The sequence below is a fragment of the Spea bombifrons genome, chromosome 13, assembly GCF_027358695.1.
Source record: "Spea bombifrons isolate aSpeBom1 chromosome 13, aSpeBom1.2.pri, whole genome shotgun sequence".
Taxonomy (NCBI): domain Eukaryota; kingdom Metazoa; phylum Chordata; class Amphibia; order Anura; family Pelobatidae; genus Spea; species Spea bombifrons.
Window position 1 is genome coordinate 16707035 of NC_071099.1, and position 19503 is coordinate 16726537.

General features: G+C 40.2%; 2 protein-coding genes across 3 annotated transcripts; both read left to right on the plus strand.

The window, feature by feature from the left end:
• Positions 1–1102: 1102 nt before the first annotated feature.
• Positions 1103–18080, plus strand: LOC128472006 (keratin, type I cytoskeletal 19-like). Of its 2 annotated transcripts, none has more exons than XM_053453995.1 (8): positions 1103–1705; positions 1796–1878; positions 2383–2539; positions 2632–2793; positions 2952–3077; positions 3239–3459; positions 3748–3782; positions 17342–18080. In XM_053453995.1, exons 1-8 carry the CDS (start codon positions 1136–1138, stop codon positions 17386–17388), a joined length of 1401 nt encoding a protein of 466 aa, XP_053309970.1. In that variant the 5' UTR covers positions 1103–1135; the 3' UTR covers positions 17389–18080. The 2 variants fall into 2 exon arrangements, with proteins under 2 accessions (XP_053309970.1, XP_053309969.1); XM_053453994.1 differs by lacking the exon at positions 17342–18080 and adding an exon at positions 3941–4089.
• Positions 9367–11045, plus strand: LOC128472010 (keratin, type I cytoskeletal 14-like). Its single transcript, XM_053453999.1, has 6 exons — positions 9367–9552; positions 9639–9721; positions 9997–10153; positions 10271–10432; positions 10585–10710; positions 10821–11045. Exons 1-6 carry the CDS (start codon positions 9382–9384, stop codon positions 11043–11045), a joined length of 924 nt encoding a protein of 307 aa, XP_053309974.1. The 5' UTR covers positions 9367–9381.
• Positions 18081–19503: the final 1423 nt, after the last annotated feature.

Sequence of the window (19503 nt, forward strand, 5' to 3'; positions counted from 1 at the left end):
CAATTCAATTTACCCCATCAAACCATATATTTTTTAAAACTAGACACCCCAAGGTATTTCAAATGCTGGTAAGAAGTGCTGCGGAAATTGTTGGTGCTATATAAATAAAAGATAATAATAATTCGAATAATAATCATGGATTCTACTTATATCATCCTCTCTAAGTGCATTTAGTTTGTGCGTCTTTGTAAATGTCTTAGAAATGTGTAGACACAAAATTTAGCATCAGTCTTAAAGCTCAATGGCTAATGTTTTTACTGTGGGTTAATAATAATTTATGTTTTAATGACAAAGCATTTTTACATAAATTCATCATACTGTAATGGGGTGCAAAAGTTTAAAAATAATAACATTCCCTGCATTTTCTATAATATGGATTTTTTCACCTCCTGAATACAATGAGCAAAAAAACATATCTTTACGACATTATGAGCCCCATTTAATTCCCTTTTAAGCTGCCACATTTTCCACATATACGTATAATTAAAATGAATATCCCCAAAAATATCATTATAAAAAGAAACAGGCAATTTAATATTTCTTTTGATAATGAATTATTAATAATTATGTCAAAAACTTTGCTTAAACGCCAGATCTTCTATTCATCTCAACAGGTTTTGCTCTGCTTTTTCAATTTATAATGATGTTTTATGCTTTTAACACATTAAATAATGGATAGTTTTTATAATACATTTTTGTTGGCTTGTATTGACCTTTCAGAATTAATTCAGCTTATGGGTCTTAGCAAAGATTTTATTGACATACATAGAGAGGCAAATTAAAGCATCAAGCTTACGAATCAAAGGCTAATATCCGTATTATTGCTTATTATAATTATTAATCATGCTTTAATGTTAAAAGTTTTGATATACACAGTTTATATTGTAAAGATGTGCTTGAAGCAGATAAAATGCCAATTGTCTTGCATCTGTCCAGCATGTTTAAACTGTTTAATATTTGTTGTTTAAAGAGTTTAATTCCCAGGCCTAGCAAAGCATTGGATGCTCATAAAATGTTAACATGCAGAAACACTCCCCTGTATTTGCTATAAATATGGAGCCAGTGCTAACGGAAATTTGTACTTCTTCAACAAGCTCAATATCATTTGGTTGTTTATTAAGAACATCTCATCGCCATGAGTCCCATTCATTCTGGAAAAAACTGCGGATTCTCAGCCAAAAGCTGTCACCTTGGTGGACATCCCATCAATGTCACCAGACATGTCTCTTCAGTCCATCAAGGAAGCTCCCATAACAAAAAACATGGAGGTTCCCATTATGGAGGATCCCATCTTTCCTACCATGGGGGCTACCATGCGAAGCACCATGAAGGATTCCATATCTCCCATCATAAAACGGCTTACCCTTCCCACCATGGAGGCCACTACAGTGCTCCTAGTGTACATGGAGGTTCAGGAGGTAAAGGCATCTCAATCTCTAAGCATTCTTCTGGTCATAGTGGACACTCCAAAAACTTTGGAAGCCACGTGGGCTGGAACAAAGGTGGTTTGTTTGGTGTCAATGAGAAGGAAACCATGCAGGCTCTAAATAACAGATTGGCCTCCTACCTGGAGAAGGTCAGTTCACTGGAGCAGGAAAATGATCAGCTGGAGAGGAATATCCGAGAGTGGTATGACAGAAATCAACCCAGTGCTTTACCTGACTTCAGTAACTACTTCAGGACCATCCGAGAGCTCCAGGGAGAGGTAGGAAGCACTTCATGTATAAAATAATATACATTTTAAGTTTCATTGGTAAATAATTATGCTGATATTTTACATTAATGCATTTCATAGATCTCTGCGACCAGTGTGGAAAATGCCAGGATTGTTCTGCAGATAGACAATGCTCGCCTGGCGGCTGACGACTTTAGGAGCAAGTATGTTATTTTATGAAGAAGTCTAAAACAAAGCCCCCATTTAATGCTTATATGCTTTAACAGCACATCTACCTGGACACTGAACCCCCCCCCCAAAAAAAACAACAAAATGGTATGGATTATGCCTGGGCTTAATCACACATCTCTTCTCACATTTAGACTTCCATGGCCACAGAGCTACAAAATAACGTAATCTCAGTTAGGAGACCTATAGTTCAATCTCTAAGAGCCTTTGGTGTCCTCAATAGATCCTGTTGACTGGTAACATTGTAAAATCCTATTGCCTTGGTGGAAACTAAGCTACTTAAGACTAAAATTAGAGTGCAATATTCACAAACACGCCAACCAGGAGAATATCTGATCACACATTATTGCGTTATGATCATCAATTGTATTTCAGTGACATTATTATGGAAAAAATATTAAATGATGATATCAATGATATATTATTATTATCATCATTATTATAACAGCTCCTTTTGTTACTATATTTTGATTTGTCAGATATGAAATGGAACTGAGGCTGACAAATAATGTTGAGACAGATATGAATGGACTGCGTAGACTTCTAGAAGGACTGAACGTGGAAATTTGCAACCTTGAAGGACAAGTTCGGAACCTTCAGGAAGAGCTTCAGCAGATGAGGAGGAACCACGAAGAGGTAATGTTTTGAGAATGAACCTAAAGCCTTGTGGTTACTGACCTTTGAATGAAAAAATTAAATTAAATTATGGATTCCGGAATTCTTTTAAGGAGGTGAATTCACTGAGAGCTCAGCTGGGACAGAGAGTCAGCGTGGAAGTCAACGCTGCTCCATCAGTTGATCTGAACAGATCCTTGTCTGAGATCCGACAACAATATGAAGAGTTGATGGAGAGGAACCTGAGGGAGGTCGAGAACATGTTTATGCAAAGAGTGAGTAGATATTTTTAATTACCAACCTTTTTCTTTTTCCAAACTCTTTACTATTTTCCTTAAAACGCATTCATTATAAAGCTTGCACACTACTTGCCGGCTGAACAAGAAGGCGACATGTAAAAATACAACATATCTGCACATGTTGTGCTTTGCAGAGTGAAGAGCTGAACCGCGAGGTGACATCTGGTGCTGCGCAGCTACAGTCAGTCCAGACAGAACTAATAGACCTAAAGCGGGATATCCAAACACTGGAGATCGAGCTACAGAGCCAACTCAGTATGGTATGTCTTACCTATTAACTTCAGACAATGCAGGACAAATGTGGCTTCCCTTTTGTTAGAATGTTATGAATAAGTTAAAACATCTATTTTGACATCATCCCATACTTCACCTCACTATCTCACTTCAGATTTATTATGCATCTCTGTCCATCATATTCCAGAAATCCGCTCTGGAGGGCACCTTGGCAGAGACCGAAGCCACTTACAATTCCCAGCTCTCCCAGTTACAAGGCCTGATCAATGCTGTGGAATCCCAGCTGGCGCAGATCCGATCTGACCTGGAGCAGCAGAACCACCAGTACAGGATCCTCATGGACCAGAAAACCCACCTGGAGATGGAGATCGCCACCTACAAACGCCTACTGGAAGGACATGACTTCCAGTAAGTAATGGAAACACTACGTGAACAGGGCTGAAGGAAATTAATCTTTTATGACACTGAAGATTATTTCAAGTAGACAACAAATAGCTTAATCTATTAACATTATTAACTTGCATTAAACTTTTATATATTTTTTTTTTATAATTACTGTCTCAATGTTATTAAGACACCAAAATTCACAAATATAGAAGTGAAGATCTGGTAGCTTATTAGAAACTTAAAAAAAGTTTCTAAAGATCTTAAAAATGATGCACCTATTTATAAATACCTATTTTGTTTATTTTACAGCGCTTCTGGACACTCTTTCCTAGGTGGAACACATGGTAAGTTTGAATGGAATCATCTTGATCACCACCTTGGAGTGATATTTTAACTTGTGACCTCATTATCAGAAAGAGGTCAGACTACCGTTCTTTATATTGCCGCTTATTTAAAAAAAATCAAATTTATTTTTCTAATCCAAACCTTTTCTTCTTCCTAGGATCTCATCACATCGCCGTAAAACACCCCCACCACTCCAAGTGTTAAAATACTTTAACGTTCTGGAATTCTGTCTCTCTGCTTCTACATTGTCATGCTTTTGCTTCTACAGAATGTACCCAGACCATGATGGTCCATAGGTACGCTAAGAGCAACGTCATATCTCCTAAAAGCTATAAAACGATGGTTGACGTTTAAAAAGGTCTTGAGTGTCCTCCTACTCAACTATGAGCGATATCATTATTACTATTAGTATTTACAACTATGTTTTCTAAACATCGCATCTTATGTGTTTTCCAAATTATTAACACAAAATAACTACATGGTGAATTTGCTTGTTTATGGGAGCCAATCATGGTTTAGTATTATAACGAATCTGACTGCTTGCCTACTGGGTGCTCCACCAGGACAACTGTTTCTGCAGCAATACAAGCATTTTAATGTCAATCGTAAGTCAGTCCATATTTTTTACTTATTAGGGCAATTGCTCATTATTTACCTCACCATCGCCGCAAGTAAATATTAAATTACTCATTGGGATATACAATGCAGTTAGTCATTGCGAAATGTTGTTTATGGCAATCGTGAGCATCTAAGGACTGCATAAGTCAACGGAAAATCACATTACCAAGTGATATTGTGGGATGACCCGTTCCCTTAATGCATACTACTAAAAACATGCACCTATATATTTGTCTTTACTGAGAAACTATGACTATAATGTCCTCTGATGTGTCTGGCCTGATGATTCGCATGTTAGTACGACAGCATCTAAGAGAAGATGAGCTGGCCAGACATGGCCTCTTGTTTCATATGGGTGTGTAGTTACAATGATAACACTGTGACCTAGGCTGACTTGGCCTAGGACTAGTGAGCCAAGTCTAGGAGGACAATTGCCCTATTGAGCATTGGGGCTTCAGGTCGATGATGAGATCACTAAACACCCAAACTGACCCATAAGCGCTATAGAGGAACATGCCAAGTCGGCACAGTCCTTCATAGCTTCTTTCAACCTGGTGCCACACATCCTTAAAAGACGGAGTTCTGAGATAACACATCATATCCCGGCGCTCAGCAGTAAGGATGGCGGCACAGAAAGGGGGGGGCAGGTGGTGCTGCCCTTAGTTAGGCTTAAGGCATAGCAAAGGATAAATATGCTACTGGATAAACCATTGGTAATATCATTTGTAAGATTAGTGAATGTCATTGTTTCTTATCAGTTTCATTCTTATTGACTACATCATGCTGCTTTTTGCGCTCTATTGTATTATTTCTTGGCAATTTCTCAATAAAATCTTATATCTTATGAACCTTGCTGGAGTGGTGAATAACGGTCTATTGGAGAAGCTTTGTTTGCTTGTCAAATAAAATAAGACACACATGGTAATAAATAATATATCAACAAGTCTAAGACATGCTCACATTTGGTATGTCATCTTGGCTCCCTCATATTTCATGTCTGCTATTTAAACACATCCTTTGAATGATGAATTTCTGACTGTGGGAGAGAGAGGAGGCTTTGAGCCTTGTACCCAGAGACCCTATAAGAGATATATTTCTTCTGTTGCTTTTGAGTGACATGGAATTGTAAGTGCTGTATGCACTTAAGCTGACACCATAGCCCTTACAATGATAATCAAACACCTAAAGGAGGTGGCTACATTATGTGGTGCCTACAGGCTGGGAACATGGGCAATGTTGAAGCTCCAGCCACTAAAGTAATTTGTAGGGTCCCCCAAGTATCATCCGTATCACCTATTATGCTTAACATATGTATCAAACCTCATCCGATCAAGAGGACCGAATATTTAGGTGTACGCTGTCAACACACAATATACATTGGAGCATCAGAACAGCACAGAGATCATGCCAGCATCATCACTTCATGCCTCGGGGACATTAGAGACTAGATGATAGTGAACCAATTACAATTTAACCCAGATAAAACTAATTTAATAATGCTAGAATCCAGATCTCGTCCATCAAGCATTACTTCCCAACAAGCAGCAGAACTCTGCCCCATCATAGGTAGCTTCTTATACACAGATCATTTGATTCATAGATCAACTTTGTGGTTTTAAGATATGGAACTGTGGTGTATGACTGCTAATAAAAACTATGGAACGCTTAACATCATTAGGGAGCTCTCTGATGTGTCTGGCCTGGGTATTTGCATGTGAGTACGACTGCATCTCAGAGAAGATGAGGTGGCCAAACATGGCTTCTTGTTTTATAGGAATAAGCAGTTACAATGATACTGAATCATAGAGCTGGATACAGACGGTGATCCTGGCACTCAGAATTCCTAATAGATAAGCTCTTGTGACAGGACCCCCTCAATCTACAGCACCTACCCGTCATACCCTATTTTCTATTAGACTGTAAGCTTGTACAAGCCAGGGCCACCTTCCCTTTTTTTCTCATAAGGTTGGTTTTTGCACTGTATTGTTCCATTTTCTGAAATTTCTCAATAAAAACTTTTATCTCATTAACCCTGCTGTTGTGTTCAGTTAATGGGGTGGGGATAATGGAATGGAGTGGTGAATAATGGTTTAGTTGAATTGTAAGCAAAATAAGACACACACACGTCAATACGAACATGTCCAAGACGAGCACACCGCCAAACACACATTCCTTAGTCATGGCGACATGGATTCCCTCATTGTCATATGGAGAGGTCAGTGGAAGACAAATCAGGGTTGCGACAGCCAAGGTCAAACGCAATCAGCTCAGAACAAGGTACACAATGATTAGACCGAAGCATTAACAAATTATAGACCGGGGCCAATGACTAGATGATAGAAAGTCCAAACAAAGTGCCAAAGGTGTGAGAAAAAAAGCAAACACAAGAATCAATAAACAAGAAACTATCAGCAGAGTGCAAACATCAGGAATAAACCAAATCTGGGCCTGGAAAACAATGTTCTAGTGAGGGAAGCTAGGAGAAAGCCGAGCTTATAGAGACATTTTATTAACCGGCAAGCCTTATGTGTGTCAGGAACCAGCATAAGGTGGTCATGGGACATAGGGAGACAAGAATACCGGCAACCACAAAGTCTCCTGACGGTGAAATGGGCAGGTGAATCACAAGATTATCCTGTACTCCTGAGTAACTGATACCATTTTGTGAGTTTATACATCCAACATAATGCAGGTGGTGGCACTTTTAATGAAATCCAATATCACTGCATTGGGCGGTTATTTAGGTCTGACACACAAGCAAGGGTTGTTTATGGGAGTTCCTGTAAAGGTAATTTCATAAAATACATTCTGTAAATACGAGTTATTTGTAAACTGTTCTTTACATTTTTCTTATCCAGGGACAGTATGTTAAATTTGTCCTGGCACTTTAAGGTCAGTGGCCGGTAAATGATCCTTGGGTGGTCATCTGCTGGATCCACCGGGCAGCAAGCTACAGTTTTACACTTTTGCTGTGCTTTGTGTAATTGAGCAGGCCTATAAGAAAGTTATGTTTAAGCACCCCTAGGAACTCTCCAACGGGCCCTTCTCCTCTAAATGTTTCTGTTTGCACGTGAACTCAACTTCTGCTTCTCTACAGATGACCAACATGCAGGGGTTGACATGGTGTCAGCAAGTGTCCATCACCCTGCCAGTTACCTCCAGAGGCAGACGTAACTGTCTGCTAATGGAGAAGGGCCGGTTGGAGAGTTCATTGATCTCCTAACCTGGCCAAAATGAAGGGAGCTTGAGGTCTGCAGACCTCTGTTCGGAGCTCCGTCACAGTGTATAACCTCGATCGATGCCGAGTCTCGGGATATAATGTAGTATCCCAGCGTTCACCAATGAAGCTGCATGTACCGCGCAAGGGACCATTGAAACAGAGGTCTGTAGGAAAAGACCTTGCACTCCCACCACAGGATGGTTGGAAGAAAAAGAAAAGAGAGGGATAAAGGGTAAGACGAGGGAACAGATAGAGAGATAATGATGAAGAGGAGAGATAGAGCGAATGTTAAGAGAGAGGCAGAAAACATGAGAAGCGGAAAGATATAGGGAGAAATTGGAGAGATGGGAAAAGGGAAGAGATGAGGAAAACGGGGAGAAAGGGGAGAGATTTGGAACGGGGTAGAGAAAGAAGGTGTGTGTGTGTTTTGAAAGTGTTAAGTAAGTACAGGTGTGAAGTTGTGTGTGTGTATGGGCATGTTGTGTGTGTGTGTAGGAAGGTATGTGTGTATGGGCATGTTGTGTGTATAGGAAGGTGTGTGTGTGTGTGCATGGGCAAGCATGTGTAAGGGCAGGAATATATGTGTGTATTTTCACAGTATATCCTTTACTATTTCTGTTTTGATTCATTCTAATAAATTTTGAACCCAGGAGAACTATTTTTTGCGTTGTTAAGATATTGTACTTCATTGAGTCGACTAGCTTTAAAAATGTACGCCATGTCTGTGCCTATCCTATAAAATGCTTGTATGATGTTAGCAGCTTGTGAATGCCTATAAGGCCTCAAGCTGCCCACCGACATCAGCCGTACTTCCTGGCCATATCCATTGAATTAATATAGGAGTTTTCTTTAGTTTTTTGAAAGGTCTTCTTGTTAGTCCTATCTTCGATTCACCACTATAATGCTGTTTTATTCTTTTATCCTGCATCAAATAACGGATCATTTTCATAATAAATTGTAGGTGTCTTGTATTGATCTTTCAGAATTAATTTGGCGTATGTGTATGTTTTATTGATGTCTATAGACACAGATGAAGGCATCAAGCTTACGAATCAAATGTTAATGTCTTTATTGTCGGTTAATAATTATTAGTCATGCTTTAATGTTAAATGTTTTGATATGCACAGTTTATATTATAAAGGTGTGTTAAAAGCAGATGTGTCTTCTCCGGCATCTGTCCAGCATGTTGAAACGGTTTAATATTTGTGGTTTGTGGAGTCTAATGGGAGGCACAGCAAGGCATTAGATGCTCATAAAATGCTAATTCTCGTAAACACCCCCTTATAGTTGCTATAAATACAGAGCTACCGCTAATGGAAGAGTACACGTCTTCAACAAGCTGAATATAATTTGGAAATTTCTAAAGAACACATCTTCAAATCACCATGAGTCCCATTCACTGTGGAGCAACCAGTAGATTCTCAACCAGAAGCTGTCATCTCGGTGGACATACCCTTAATGCCACCAGACATGTCTCTTCAGTCCACCTAGGAAGCAGCCATAAAAAACCACATGGAGGCATTGATGTTTGCCATTATGGAAGTTCCCATGTTTCTCACCATGGAGGTTACCAGGCGAAGCACCATGAAGGATCCCATATCTCCCATCATAAAATGGCTTACCCTTCCCACCATGGAGGCCACTACAGTGCTCCTAGCGTACATGGAGGTTCAGGAGGTAAAGGAATCTCAATCTCTAAGCATCCTTCTGGTCATAGTGGACACAAAGGTGGTTTGTTTGGTGTCAATGAGAAGGAAACCATGCAGGCTCTAAATAACAGATTGGCCTCCTACCTGGAGAGGGTCGGTTCACTGGAGCAGGAAAATGATCAGCTGGAGAGGAATATTCGAGAGTGGTATGACAGAAATCAACCCAGTGCTTTACCTGACTTCAGTAACTACTTCAGGACCATTCGAGAGCTCCAGGGACAGGTAGGAAACACTTAATCAGTAAACTAATATTCATTCAAGGTGGTTTAACCAATAATAGTTATATTTTACGTTAATCTGTTTCACAGATCTCAGCCACCACTGTGGAAAATGCCAGGATTGTTCTTCAGATAGACAATGCTCGTCTGGCTGCTGACGACTTTAGAAGCAAGTATGTTCTTTTAAGAAGCGTCTAAAACAGGTCCCCGATTTACCGTTTAGGTGCCCTTGTATATAAACAGTACATATATGTGAACGCTGAGCGAAACAAAAAGCAGAACGTTTCGAGGATACGCAGAGGATGAGCAAACTGGCATGGATAATGGCTGGGCTCAATTATATATCTGTTCACCAAATATTACCCACAATTAATCTGTCAGATTAAGATATCAATGTCATATTTTTTTTAACAGCCCCTTTCATTAAAACTATATTTTTTTATGCCAGATATGAGATGGAACTCAGACTGGCGCAAAATGCTGAGGCAGATATCAATGGACTGCGTAGACTTCTAGAAGGACTAAATGCGGACATATGTAACCTGGAAGGACAGGTTCAGAACCTTCAGGAAGAGCTTCAGCAGATGAGGAGAAACCACGAAGAGGTGATATGTTTTCAACATTATCCTAAATTAAAACATAGTGGTTATACTAACTAAAAATTGTCACTGTTGAATGAAAAATATTAACTTTAATCATGTAAATGCGGGGATTGATTTAAGGAGGTGAATTCCCTGAGAGCTCAGCTGGGACAGAGAGTCAGCGTGGAAGTCGACGCTGCGCCATCAGTTGATCTGAACAGATCCTTGTCTGAGATCCGACAACAATATGAAGAGTTGATGGAGAGGAACCTGAGGGAGGTCGAGAACATGTTTATGCAAAGGGCGAGTAGATATTTCTAACCTTTTTCAAAGTTTACAAACTATTTTACTATTTTATAAAAGAAGATTCATTGTAAAGCTGCATTCTATTTTCCGACTATAAAAGAACACAAGATATAACTAAACAATATATCTGCACATTTTGTGCTTTGCAGAGTGAAGAGCTGAATCGCGAGGTGACGTTCGGTGCTGCGCAGCTACAGTCAGTCCAGACAGAAGTAATAGAACTAAGGCGTACTATTCAGACATTAGAGATCGAGCTACAGAGCCAACTCAGTATGGTATGTCTTACCTTTCAACTTCAGACAATGTAGATAAACTGTGTTGTCCCTTTATTTATTACTATACCAGCCGGTACATTTATCATATATCGTTGTCCATCATATTCCAGAAATCCGCTCTGGAGGGCACCTTGGCAGAGACCGAAGCCACTTACAATTCCCAGCTCTCCCAGTTACAAGGTCTGATCAATGCTGTGGAATCCCAGCTGGCACAGATCCGATCTGACCTGGAGCAGCAGAACCACCAGTACAGGATCCTCATGGACCAGAAGACCCACCTGGAGATGGAGATCGCCACCTACAAACGCCTACTGGAAGGAAATGACATCCAGTAAGTAATGGAAACACTACGTGAACAGGGCTGAATAAAATCTGTGTGATATGACACAAAAAACACATTTTTTCTTCATCTTACAGCGTTTCTGGACACTCTTTTCTAGGTGGAACCCATGGTGAGTCTGAATAGAATACTTTATCATGAATCCCAAGGGTTTGCTTATTAGTACCAGAGAGTGAAATTTGAACTTGTAGCCTCAATATCTGAAAGAGGTCAGACTAGTGTTTTTATCATTTTTAAAACAAATAAGATTTATTTTTCTAATTCCAAACCTTTCTTCTCCCTAGGATCTCATCACTCTGCCTTAAGACATTCCTACCATGCCAAGTGTTAAATCCTTTACAGTTCTGAAATCTCTGCTTCTACCTTGTCATACTTTTGCTTCTTTAGTGAATACACAGAGCATTTGATGCATAGATCAACTTTGTAGTTTCTAGATATGGAACTGTGGTGTACGACTGGTAATAAAAATATATATGTAATATAAATTCATCGACATTTTGTAAACATCACATCTCATTTGTTTTCAAATTATTAACACTAAATGACTCCATTATGACAATTCTGCCACATGAAACTAAAGTTCTGCTGAAAAAAGATATTTATCTTTACTATGGAACGCTTAACAAAAGTGACCATAATGTCCTCTACTATTAGGGAGCTCTCTGATGTGTCTGACCTGGGTATTTGCATGTGAGTACGACTGCATCTCAGAGAAGATGAGCTGGCCAAACATGGCTTCTTGTTTTATAGGAATACGCAGTTACAATGATAATGAATCATAGAGCTGGATACAGACGGTGATCCTGGCACTCAGAATTCCTAATAGATAAGCTCTTGTGACAGGACCCCCTCAGTCTACAGCACCTACCCGTCATACCCTATTTTCTATTAGACTGTAAGCTTGTACAAGCCAGGGCCACCTTACATTTCTTCTTACAAGTTTGATTTTTATTGATTACATGATGCTGCTCTTTGCACTGTATTGTACCATTTTCTGCAATTGCTCAATAAAAACATTTATCTCATTAACCCTGCTGTTGTGTTCAGTTAATGGGGTGGGGATAATGGAATGGAGTGGCGAATAATGGTTTAGTTGAATTGTAAGCAAAATAAGACACACACACACGTCAATGCGAACATGTCCAAGACGAGCACACCGCCAAACACACATTCCTTAGTCATGGCGACATGGATTCCCTCATGGTCATAAGCAGAGGTCAGTGGAAGACAAATCAGGGTTGCGACAGCCAAGGTCAAACACAATCAGCTCAGAACAAGATACACAATGATTAGACAGAGACATTAACAAAATACAGTCCAGGGCCAATAACTAGATGATCAAAGGTCCAAACAAAGTGCCAAAGGTGTGAGAAAAAAAGCATTAACGGCATAATGAGCCACCAGGCAAACACAAGAATCAATAAACAAGAAATAATATCAGCAGAGTGCAAACATCAGGAACAAACCAAATCTGAGGCCTGGAAAACAATGTTCTAGTGAGGGAAACTAAGAGGAAGCCGAGCTTATAGAGACCTTTTATTTACAGGCAAGCCTTATGTGTGTCAGGAACCAGCATAAGGTGGTCATGGAACATAGGGAGATAAGAATACTGGCAACCACAAAGTCTCCTGCCGGTGAAATGGGCAGGTAAATCGCAAGATTCACATGAACTTCTGAGTAACTGATACCATTTTGTGAGTTTATACATCTAACATAATGGAGGTGGCGGCACTTTTAACGAAATCCAATATCACTGCATTGGGCGGTTATTTAGGTCTGACACACAAGCAAGGGTTGTTTATGGGAGTTCCTGTAAAGGTAATTTCATAAAATATATTCTGTATTGTAAACTGTTCTCTACATTTTTCTCATCCAAGGACAGTATGTTAAATTTGTCCTGGCACTTTAAGGCCAGTGGCTGATAAATGATCCTTGTATGGCCATCTGCTGGATCTACTGGGAAGCAAGCTACAGTTTTACACTTTTGCTGTGCTTTGCGTAATTGAGAAGGCCTATTGAAAAAGGGACAGAGTGCCCTGAAATATTTAGGTTATGCTCAAAAAACATGTATTAAATACAGTGGTAACTCAGTAACAGCAGGACATTTGAGTGCATGTCTTTATTGTGCTTTTTGAGGAACTCTCCAACGGGCCCTTCTCCTCTAAATGTTTCTGTTTGCACGTGAACTCAACTTCTGCTTCTCTACAGATGACCAACATGCAGGGGTTGACATGGTGTCAGCAAGTGTCCGTCACCCTGCCAGTTACCTCCAGAGGCAGACGTAACTGTCGGCTAATGGAGGAGAAGGGCCGGTTGGAGAGTTCATTGATCTCCTAACCTGGCCGAAATAAAGGGAGCTTGAGGTCTGTTCTTGCAAACCTCTGTTCGGAGCTCCTTCACACTGTATACCCTCGATCGATGCCGAGTATTTGGATATAGTGTTGTATCCCAGCGTTCACCAATGATGCTGCATGTACCGCGCAAGGGACCATTGAAACAGAGGTCTGTAGGAAAAGACCTTGCACTCCCACCACAGGATGGTTGGAAGAAAAAGAAAAGAGAGGAATAAAACATAAGATGAGGGAACAGATAGAGAGAAAATGATAAAGAGGAGAGATAGAGCGAATGTTTAGAGAAAGGGCGAAAACATGAGAAGTGGAAAGATGTATGGAGAAATTGGAGAGTTGGGGAAAAGGGAAGAGATGAGGAGAACGGGGAGAAAGGGGAGAGATTTGGATAGGGGTAGAGAAAGAGGTTGTGTGTGTGTTTTGAAAGTGTTATGTAAGTACAGGTGTGAATTTGTGTGTGTGTATGGGCATGTTGTGTGTATAGGAAGGTGTGTGTGTATGGGCAGATTAAGTGTGTATGGGCAAGCATGTGTAAGGGCAGTATTTGTAGGGAAAAACACAAAGAAAAAGCCAAATTAAAGCTGTTTTTGAATATGAACTTAGTTATACAAAAAAACATGGAGGCGACAGTTCTAAGGAACTTGTTGGCCCTATCTTCGATTCACCACTATAATGCTGTTTTATTCTTTTATCCTCCATCAAATAACGGATCATTTTCATAATAAATTGTAGGTGTCTTGTATTGATCTTTCAGAATTAATTTGGCGTATGTGTGTGTTTTATGGATGTCTATAGACACAGATGAAGGCATCAAGCTTACGAATCAAATGTTAATGTCTTTATTGTTGGTTAATAATTATTAGTCATGCTTTAATGTTAAAAGTTTTGATATGCACAGTTTATATTATAAAGGTGTGTTAAAAGCAGATGTGTCTTCTCCAGCATCTGTCCAGCATGTTGAAACGGTTTAATATTTGCGGTTTGTGGAGTCTAATTGGAGGCACAGCAAGGCATTAGATGCTCATAAAATGCTAATTCTCATAAACACCCCCTTATATTTGCTATAAATACAGAACTACTACTAAGAGAAGAGTACACGTCTTCAACAAGCTGAATATAATTTGGTAATTTCTGAAGGACACATCTTCTAATCGCCATGAGTCCCATTCATTGTGGAGCAACCAGTAGATTCTCAACCAGAAGCTGTCATCTCGGTGGACATACCCTTAATGCCACCAGACATGTCTCTTCAGTCCACCTAGGAAGCAGCCATAAAAAACCACACGGAGGCATTGATGTTTGCCATTATGGAGGTTCCCATCTTTCTCACCATGGGGGTTACCAGGCGAAGCACCATGAAGGATCCCATATCTCCCATCATAAAATGGCTTACCCTTCCCAACATGGAGGCCACTACAGTGCTCCTAGTGTACATGGAGGTTCAGGAGGTAAAGGCATCTCAATCTCTAAGCATTCTTCTGGTCATAGTGGACACTCCAAAAACTTTGGAAGCCATGTGGGATGGAACAAAGGTGGTTTGTTTGGTGTCAATGAGAAGGAAACCATGCAGGCTCTAAATAACAGATTGGCCTCCTACCTGGAGAGGGTCAGTTCACTGGAGCAGGAAAATGATCAGCTGGAGAGGAATATCCGAGAGTGGTATGACAGAAATCAACCCAGTGCTTTACCTGACTTCAGTAACTACTTCAGGACCATCCGAGAGCTCCAGGGAGAGGTAGGAAACACTTAATCAGTAAACTAATATTCATTCAAGGTAGATTAACATGTAACCAATAATAGTTATATTTTACATTAATCTGTTTCACAGATCTCAGCCACCACTGTGGAAAATGCCAGAATTGTTCTTCAGATAGACAATGCTCGTCTGGCTGCTGACGACTTTAGAAGCAAGTATGTTCTTTTAAGAAGGCGTCTAAAACAGGGCCCCGATTTACCATTTAGGTGCCCTTGTATTTAAACAGTACATATATGTGAACACTGAGCGAAAAAAAAAGCAGAACGTTTCGAGGATACGCAGAGCATGAGCAAACTGGCATGGATAATGACTGGGCTCAATCATATATCTGTTCACCAAATATTACCCACAAAAAGTCAGATTAAGATATCAATGTCATATTTTTTTAACAGCTCCTTTCATTAAAACTATATTTTTTTATGCCAGATATGAGATGGAACTCAGACTGGCGCAAAACGCTGAGGCAGATATCAATGGACTGCGTAGACTTCTAGAAGGACTAAATGCGGACATATGTAACCTGGAAGGACAGGTTCAGAACCTTCAGGAAGAGCTTCAGCAGATGAGGAGAAACCACGAAGAGGTGATATGTTTTCAACATTATCCTAAATTAAAACATAGTGGTTATACTAACTAAAAATTGTCACTGTTGAATGAAAAATATTAACTTTAATCATGTAAATCCGGGGATTGATTTAAGGAGGTGAATTCCCTGAGAGCTCAGCTGGGACAGAGAGTCAGCGTGGAAGTCGACGCTGCGCCATCAGTTGATCTGAACAGATCCTTGTCTGAGATCCGACAACAATATGAAGAGTTGATGGAGAGGAACCTGAGGGAGGTCGAGAACATGTTTATGCAAAGGGCGAGTAGATATTTTTAACCTTTTTCAAAGTTTACAAACTCTTTACTATTTTATAAAAGAAGATTCATTGTAAAGCTGCGTTCTATTTTCCGACTATAAAAGAACGCAAAATATAACTAAACAACATATCTGCACATTTTGTGCTTTGCAGAGTGAAGAGCTGAATCGTGAGGTGACATTCGGTGCTGCGCAGCTACAGTCAGTCCAGACAGAAGTAATAGAACTAAGGCGTACTATTCAGACATTAGAGATCGAGCTACAGAGCCAACTCAGTATGGTATGTCTTACCTTTTAACTTCAGACAAAGCATTGCAGAATAAGAAATAAGAATATAGAACGCATATTTATTAGTATAGCAGCCGGTACATTTATCATATATCGTTGTCCATCATATTCCAGAAATCCGCTCTGGAGGGCACCTTGGCAGAGACCGAAGCCACTTACAATTCCCAGCTCTCCCAGTTACAAGGTCTGATCAATGCTGTGGAATCCCAGCTGGCCCAGATCCGATCTGACCTGGAGCAGCAGAACCACCAGTACAGGATCCTCATGGACCAGAAGACCCACCTGGAGATGGAGATCGCCACCTACAAACGCCTACTGGAAGGAAATGACATCCAGTAAGTAATGGAAACACTACATCAACTCATAGGTAAAACACAGATTCAATTAGCAAGCTTATTGTTATGCAGACATTACTATTCACAAATATAGATTTGGTAATGTAGATCTGGTAACATAAAAATGTTCCAAAGATCTTAAAGATTTCTAAAAACCTCTTTGTTTCATCTTACAGCGTCTCTGGACACTCCGGACACTCTTTCCTAGGGGGAAAACATGGTAAGTTTTGAAAAAAATTGTTACATTACCATGAAATACATGGGGTAGTTATTATTAGACATTTTAAAGAAAACAAGTTCTACCAAATGTGTCATTATTAATATAAACCTAAAAAGTATGTTTTCCAAAATAAGCTGCCAGGAGCTTTCCTCCTTCTGGTCGTTATGAAGGGCAGGACTAGCGGAGCATTGAGGACGGGATGGCTGCATGTATGGGTGATGTTAGCTCCAGGCAGCCTTTTGTGGGTGGAGAGCGGGAGGAAAGTGGGTGAGGAACGGGCATGGCCAAAAAATACTTACCTGCCTTAGAGAAAGAAGACAATGACCCAGAGACCCGGGGAAGCAGGGCTTCACCCAGAGACTCTGGGTCAAACATGGCGGGTTCACAGGTACGGCCATGGGACTTTCCTTTTACCAAGCTACCAATGGTTATGTCGAATCATGAAAACATTAGACTTACTTTCCTAAACCTTTCCCTTTCTCTAGGGTTCCATCACACCTCCGTTAAGCACTCCCACCATGCCAAGTGTTAAAACACTTTAAACATCCGAGGGGAGAAGAAGAATCCCTTCGTTCTGAAGACTTGTTTCCGGTGCTGAATGTTCTGAAAATCTCCTCCTCTACATTATCATGCTTTTGCTTCTTCTTGAAAATACTCAACACTTAGTTTTGCTGAGAGTGGCTCAATTCTAACTTTTTTCAGATCTGGATCTATAGTGTACGACCAGTTCTAAAAAATATTATCTGCAATATCCCAGATGGCACATGATTGCGCAAATGGTTGGAGGACCCGTTCCCTTAAGGTTTTCTACTAAAAACAGAATTAGATATTTGTCTAACAAAGGTGTCCATAATGTCCTGTACTATTAGGGAGCTCTCTGATGTGTCTGAGCTGGTAATTTGCATGTGAGTACGACTGCATCTCAGAGAAGATGAGTTGGCTAAACATGGCTTCTTGTTTTATAGGAATACGTAGTTACGATGATAATGAATCATAGAGATGGATACAGATGGTGATCCTGGCACTCAGAATTGACAATGTCACCCGATACATGCATATTGTGTCTGCTCCATGGTACAGCACTATGGAATATGTTGGAGATTTTAATTAACGAATAATAATAATAATTGGAAGATTAGTGAATGTCATTGCTTCTCATGCTGTTCTATGCACTGTATTCTATCTTTTTGGGAATTTTCGCAAAATAAAATGATCTCTCATGAACCCTGCTGTGTTGAGTGAATGGGGAGGTGATAAGGGAATGGAATATCTGGATTGGTGAATATTTCAGGAGGATACAATTAATGTCAATGTGGTTCATGTCTAAGGCATACACAGAAAAGCACAAAGTTTCTCATCTTTTCATTTCTTTTTCTTAGCCATGGTTACACGGGCCCCCCTCGTTATCATATCATTTAAACACAGCCTTTGAGCACAGCATAGGGTTAAAAGGATTAAAAAGAGGGTGATAACTGTAAGGTGTGAAAAGAGAAGAGTATATGTAGGATGACCTTTAAAATGAAACCATTGACAGTGGCTGTGGGTTGGAGAGAGAGAGGTTATTCTGTACTAATTGCACCTAAAAATTTAAGTCTGCCTAAAACCCCCTACTTATATAGTTCCAGAAGCATGTTTCTTTACAATGCAGGTTCGGGGCTGCATAGGCAAACAGAGACAGCTTAACTGCTGCCAATATTTTGCCTATTTTGGTCCCTTTCCACCCATTGTAATATCGTCAAACAGTAACTTAGGTTGAAAAAGTCAATATCTTCAAATCCTACGTTGAAACACATTGTGCCTCAAAAAGGGGAAACAATCTTTCTTGACTCCAAAATGGCATCTCATTTCTCACTCGATCAACAACTATAACGAATCATGTCATTATACCCAGTTATATCCCTGCGTACTAATCACTCAACACAAACTTAAAGGTATTGAATTCGATAGCACAATCACTCTGTTTGGGGGACTCAACAGTCATGTTTTCTAAATCTAGTTCAACTAAGTTCAACTTCAGTTTGTTTAAATGTCCTGAAAACTTTCTGGTTTGAAAATGACCAAATATGAGGCACGATTATAAGGCAGTGATTACGTTCGGTTATCTGCTCTTAATCAGGTAATCCCCATAAAGCGCGATGAAGAGACACGCTTCAGTTGTTGTTGTGCTTCCAGTCCAGAGTGATCAATTTATTTATACATGTTTCCTTGAGTAAAACCAGTAGTGCGCAAATGTTTCAGGCACTCTCTCCCTATCTCAATGCACATTGACCCTGGACCAAGGGGGAAGGAGGGACTGGACCTCTGGGTCTGTCCCACTTTCTTGTTGGGGGAGGTTTGGTAGAATGGGCAGACTGGATGTGCCGAATGGTTCTTATCTGCCGTCACTCTCTATGTTTCTATGTTTGATGGTGTTTTATAACCTAATGCAAGCTAGCACTCATCGTCTGTTCACCCATGTTTGCAGCTTTCCTTGCTTTACCTCCCCTCCCTGGCGTTCTTCTTTTATAGTCACAGCTACAGAAGGGTAACTCAGCTCGGCTCTGGTATTTTACCTGGGCTGGGTGCTGCGCTGGCCTGGGGAATAAGTTCTTAATGGTGGCCGATGGAAAACCAGGAGGCCACCACTCATTTGAGGCATCTGCCTGCT

Coding starts and splice junctions, on each gene's coding strand:
- LOC128472006 (XM_053453995.1), top strand. CDS start 1,136: ATGAGTCCCATTCATTCTGGAAAAAACTGCGGATTCTCAGCCAAAAGC. Junction 1,879..2,382: donor GCTGACGACTTTAGGAGCAA/GTATGTTATTTT, acceptor TTGATTTGTCAG/ATATGAAATGGAACTGAGGC. Junction 3,078..3,238: donor TACAGAGCCAACTCAGTATG/GTATGTCTTACC, acceptor ATCATATTCCAG/AAATCCGCTCTGGAGGGCAC.
- LOC128472010 (XM_053453999.1), top strand. CDS start 9,382: ATGCAGGCTCTAAATAACAGATTGGCCTCCTACCTGGAGAGGGTCGGT. Junction 9,722..9,996: donor GCTGACGACTTTAGAAGCAA/GTATGTTCTTTT, acceptor TTTTTATGCCAG/ATATGAGATGGAACTCAGAC. Junction 10,433..10,584: donor AGAACATGTTTATGCAAAGG/GCGAGTAGATAT, acceptor TGTGCTTTGCAG/AGTGAAGAGCTGAATCGCGA.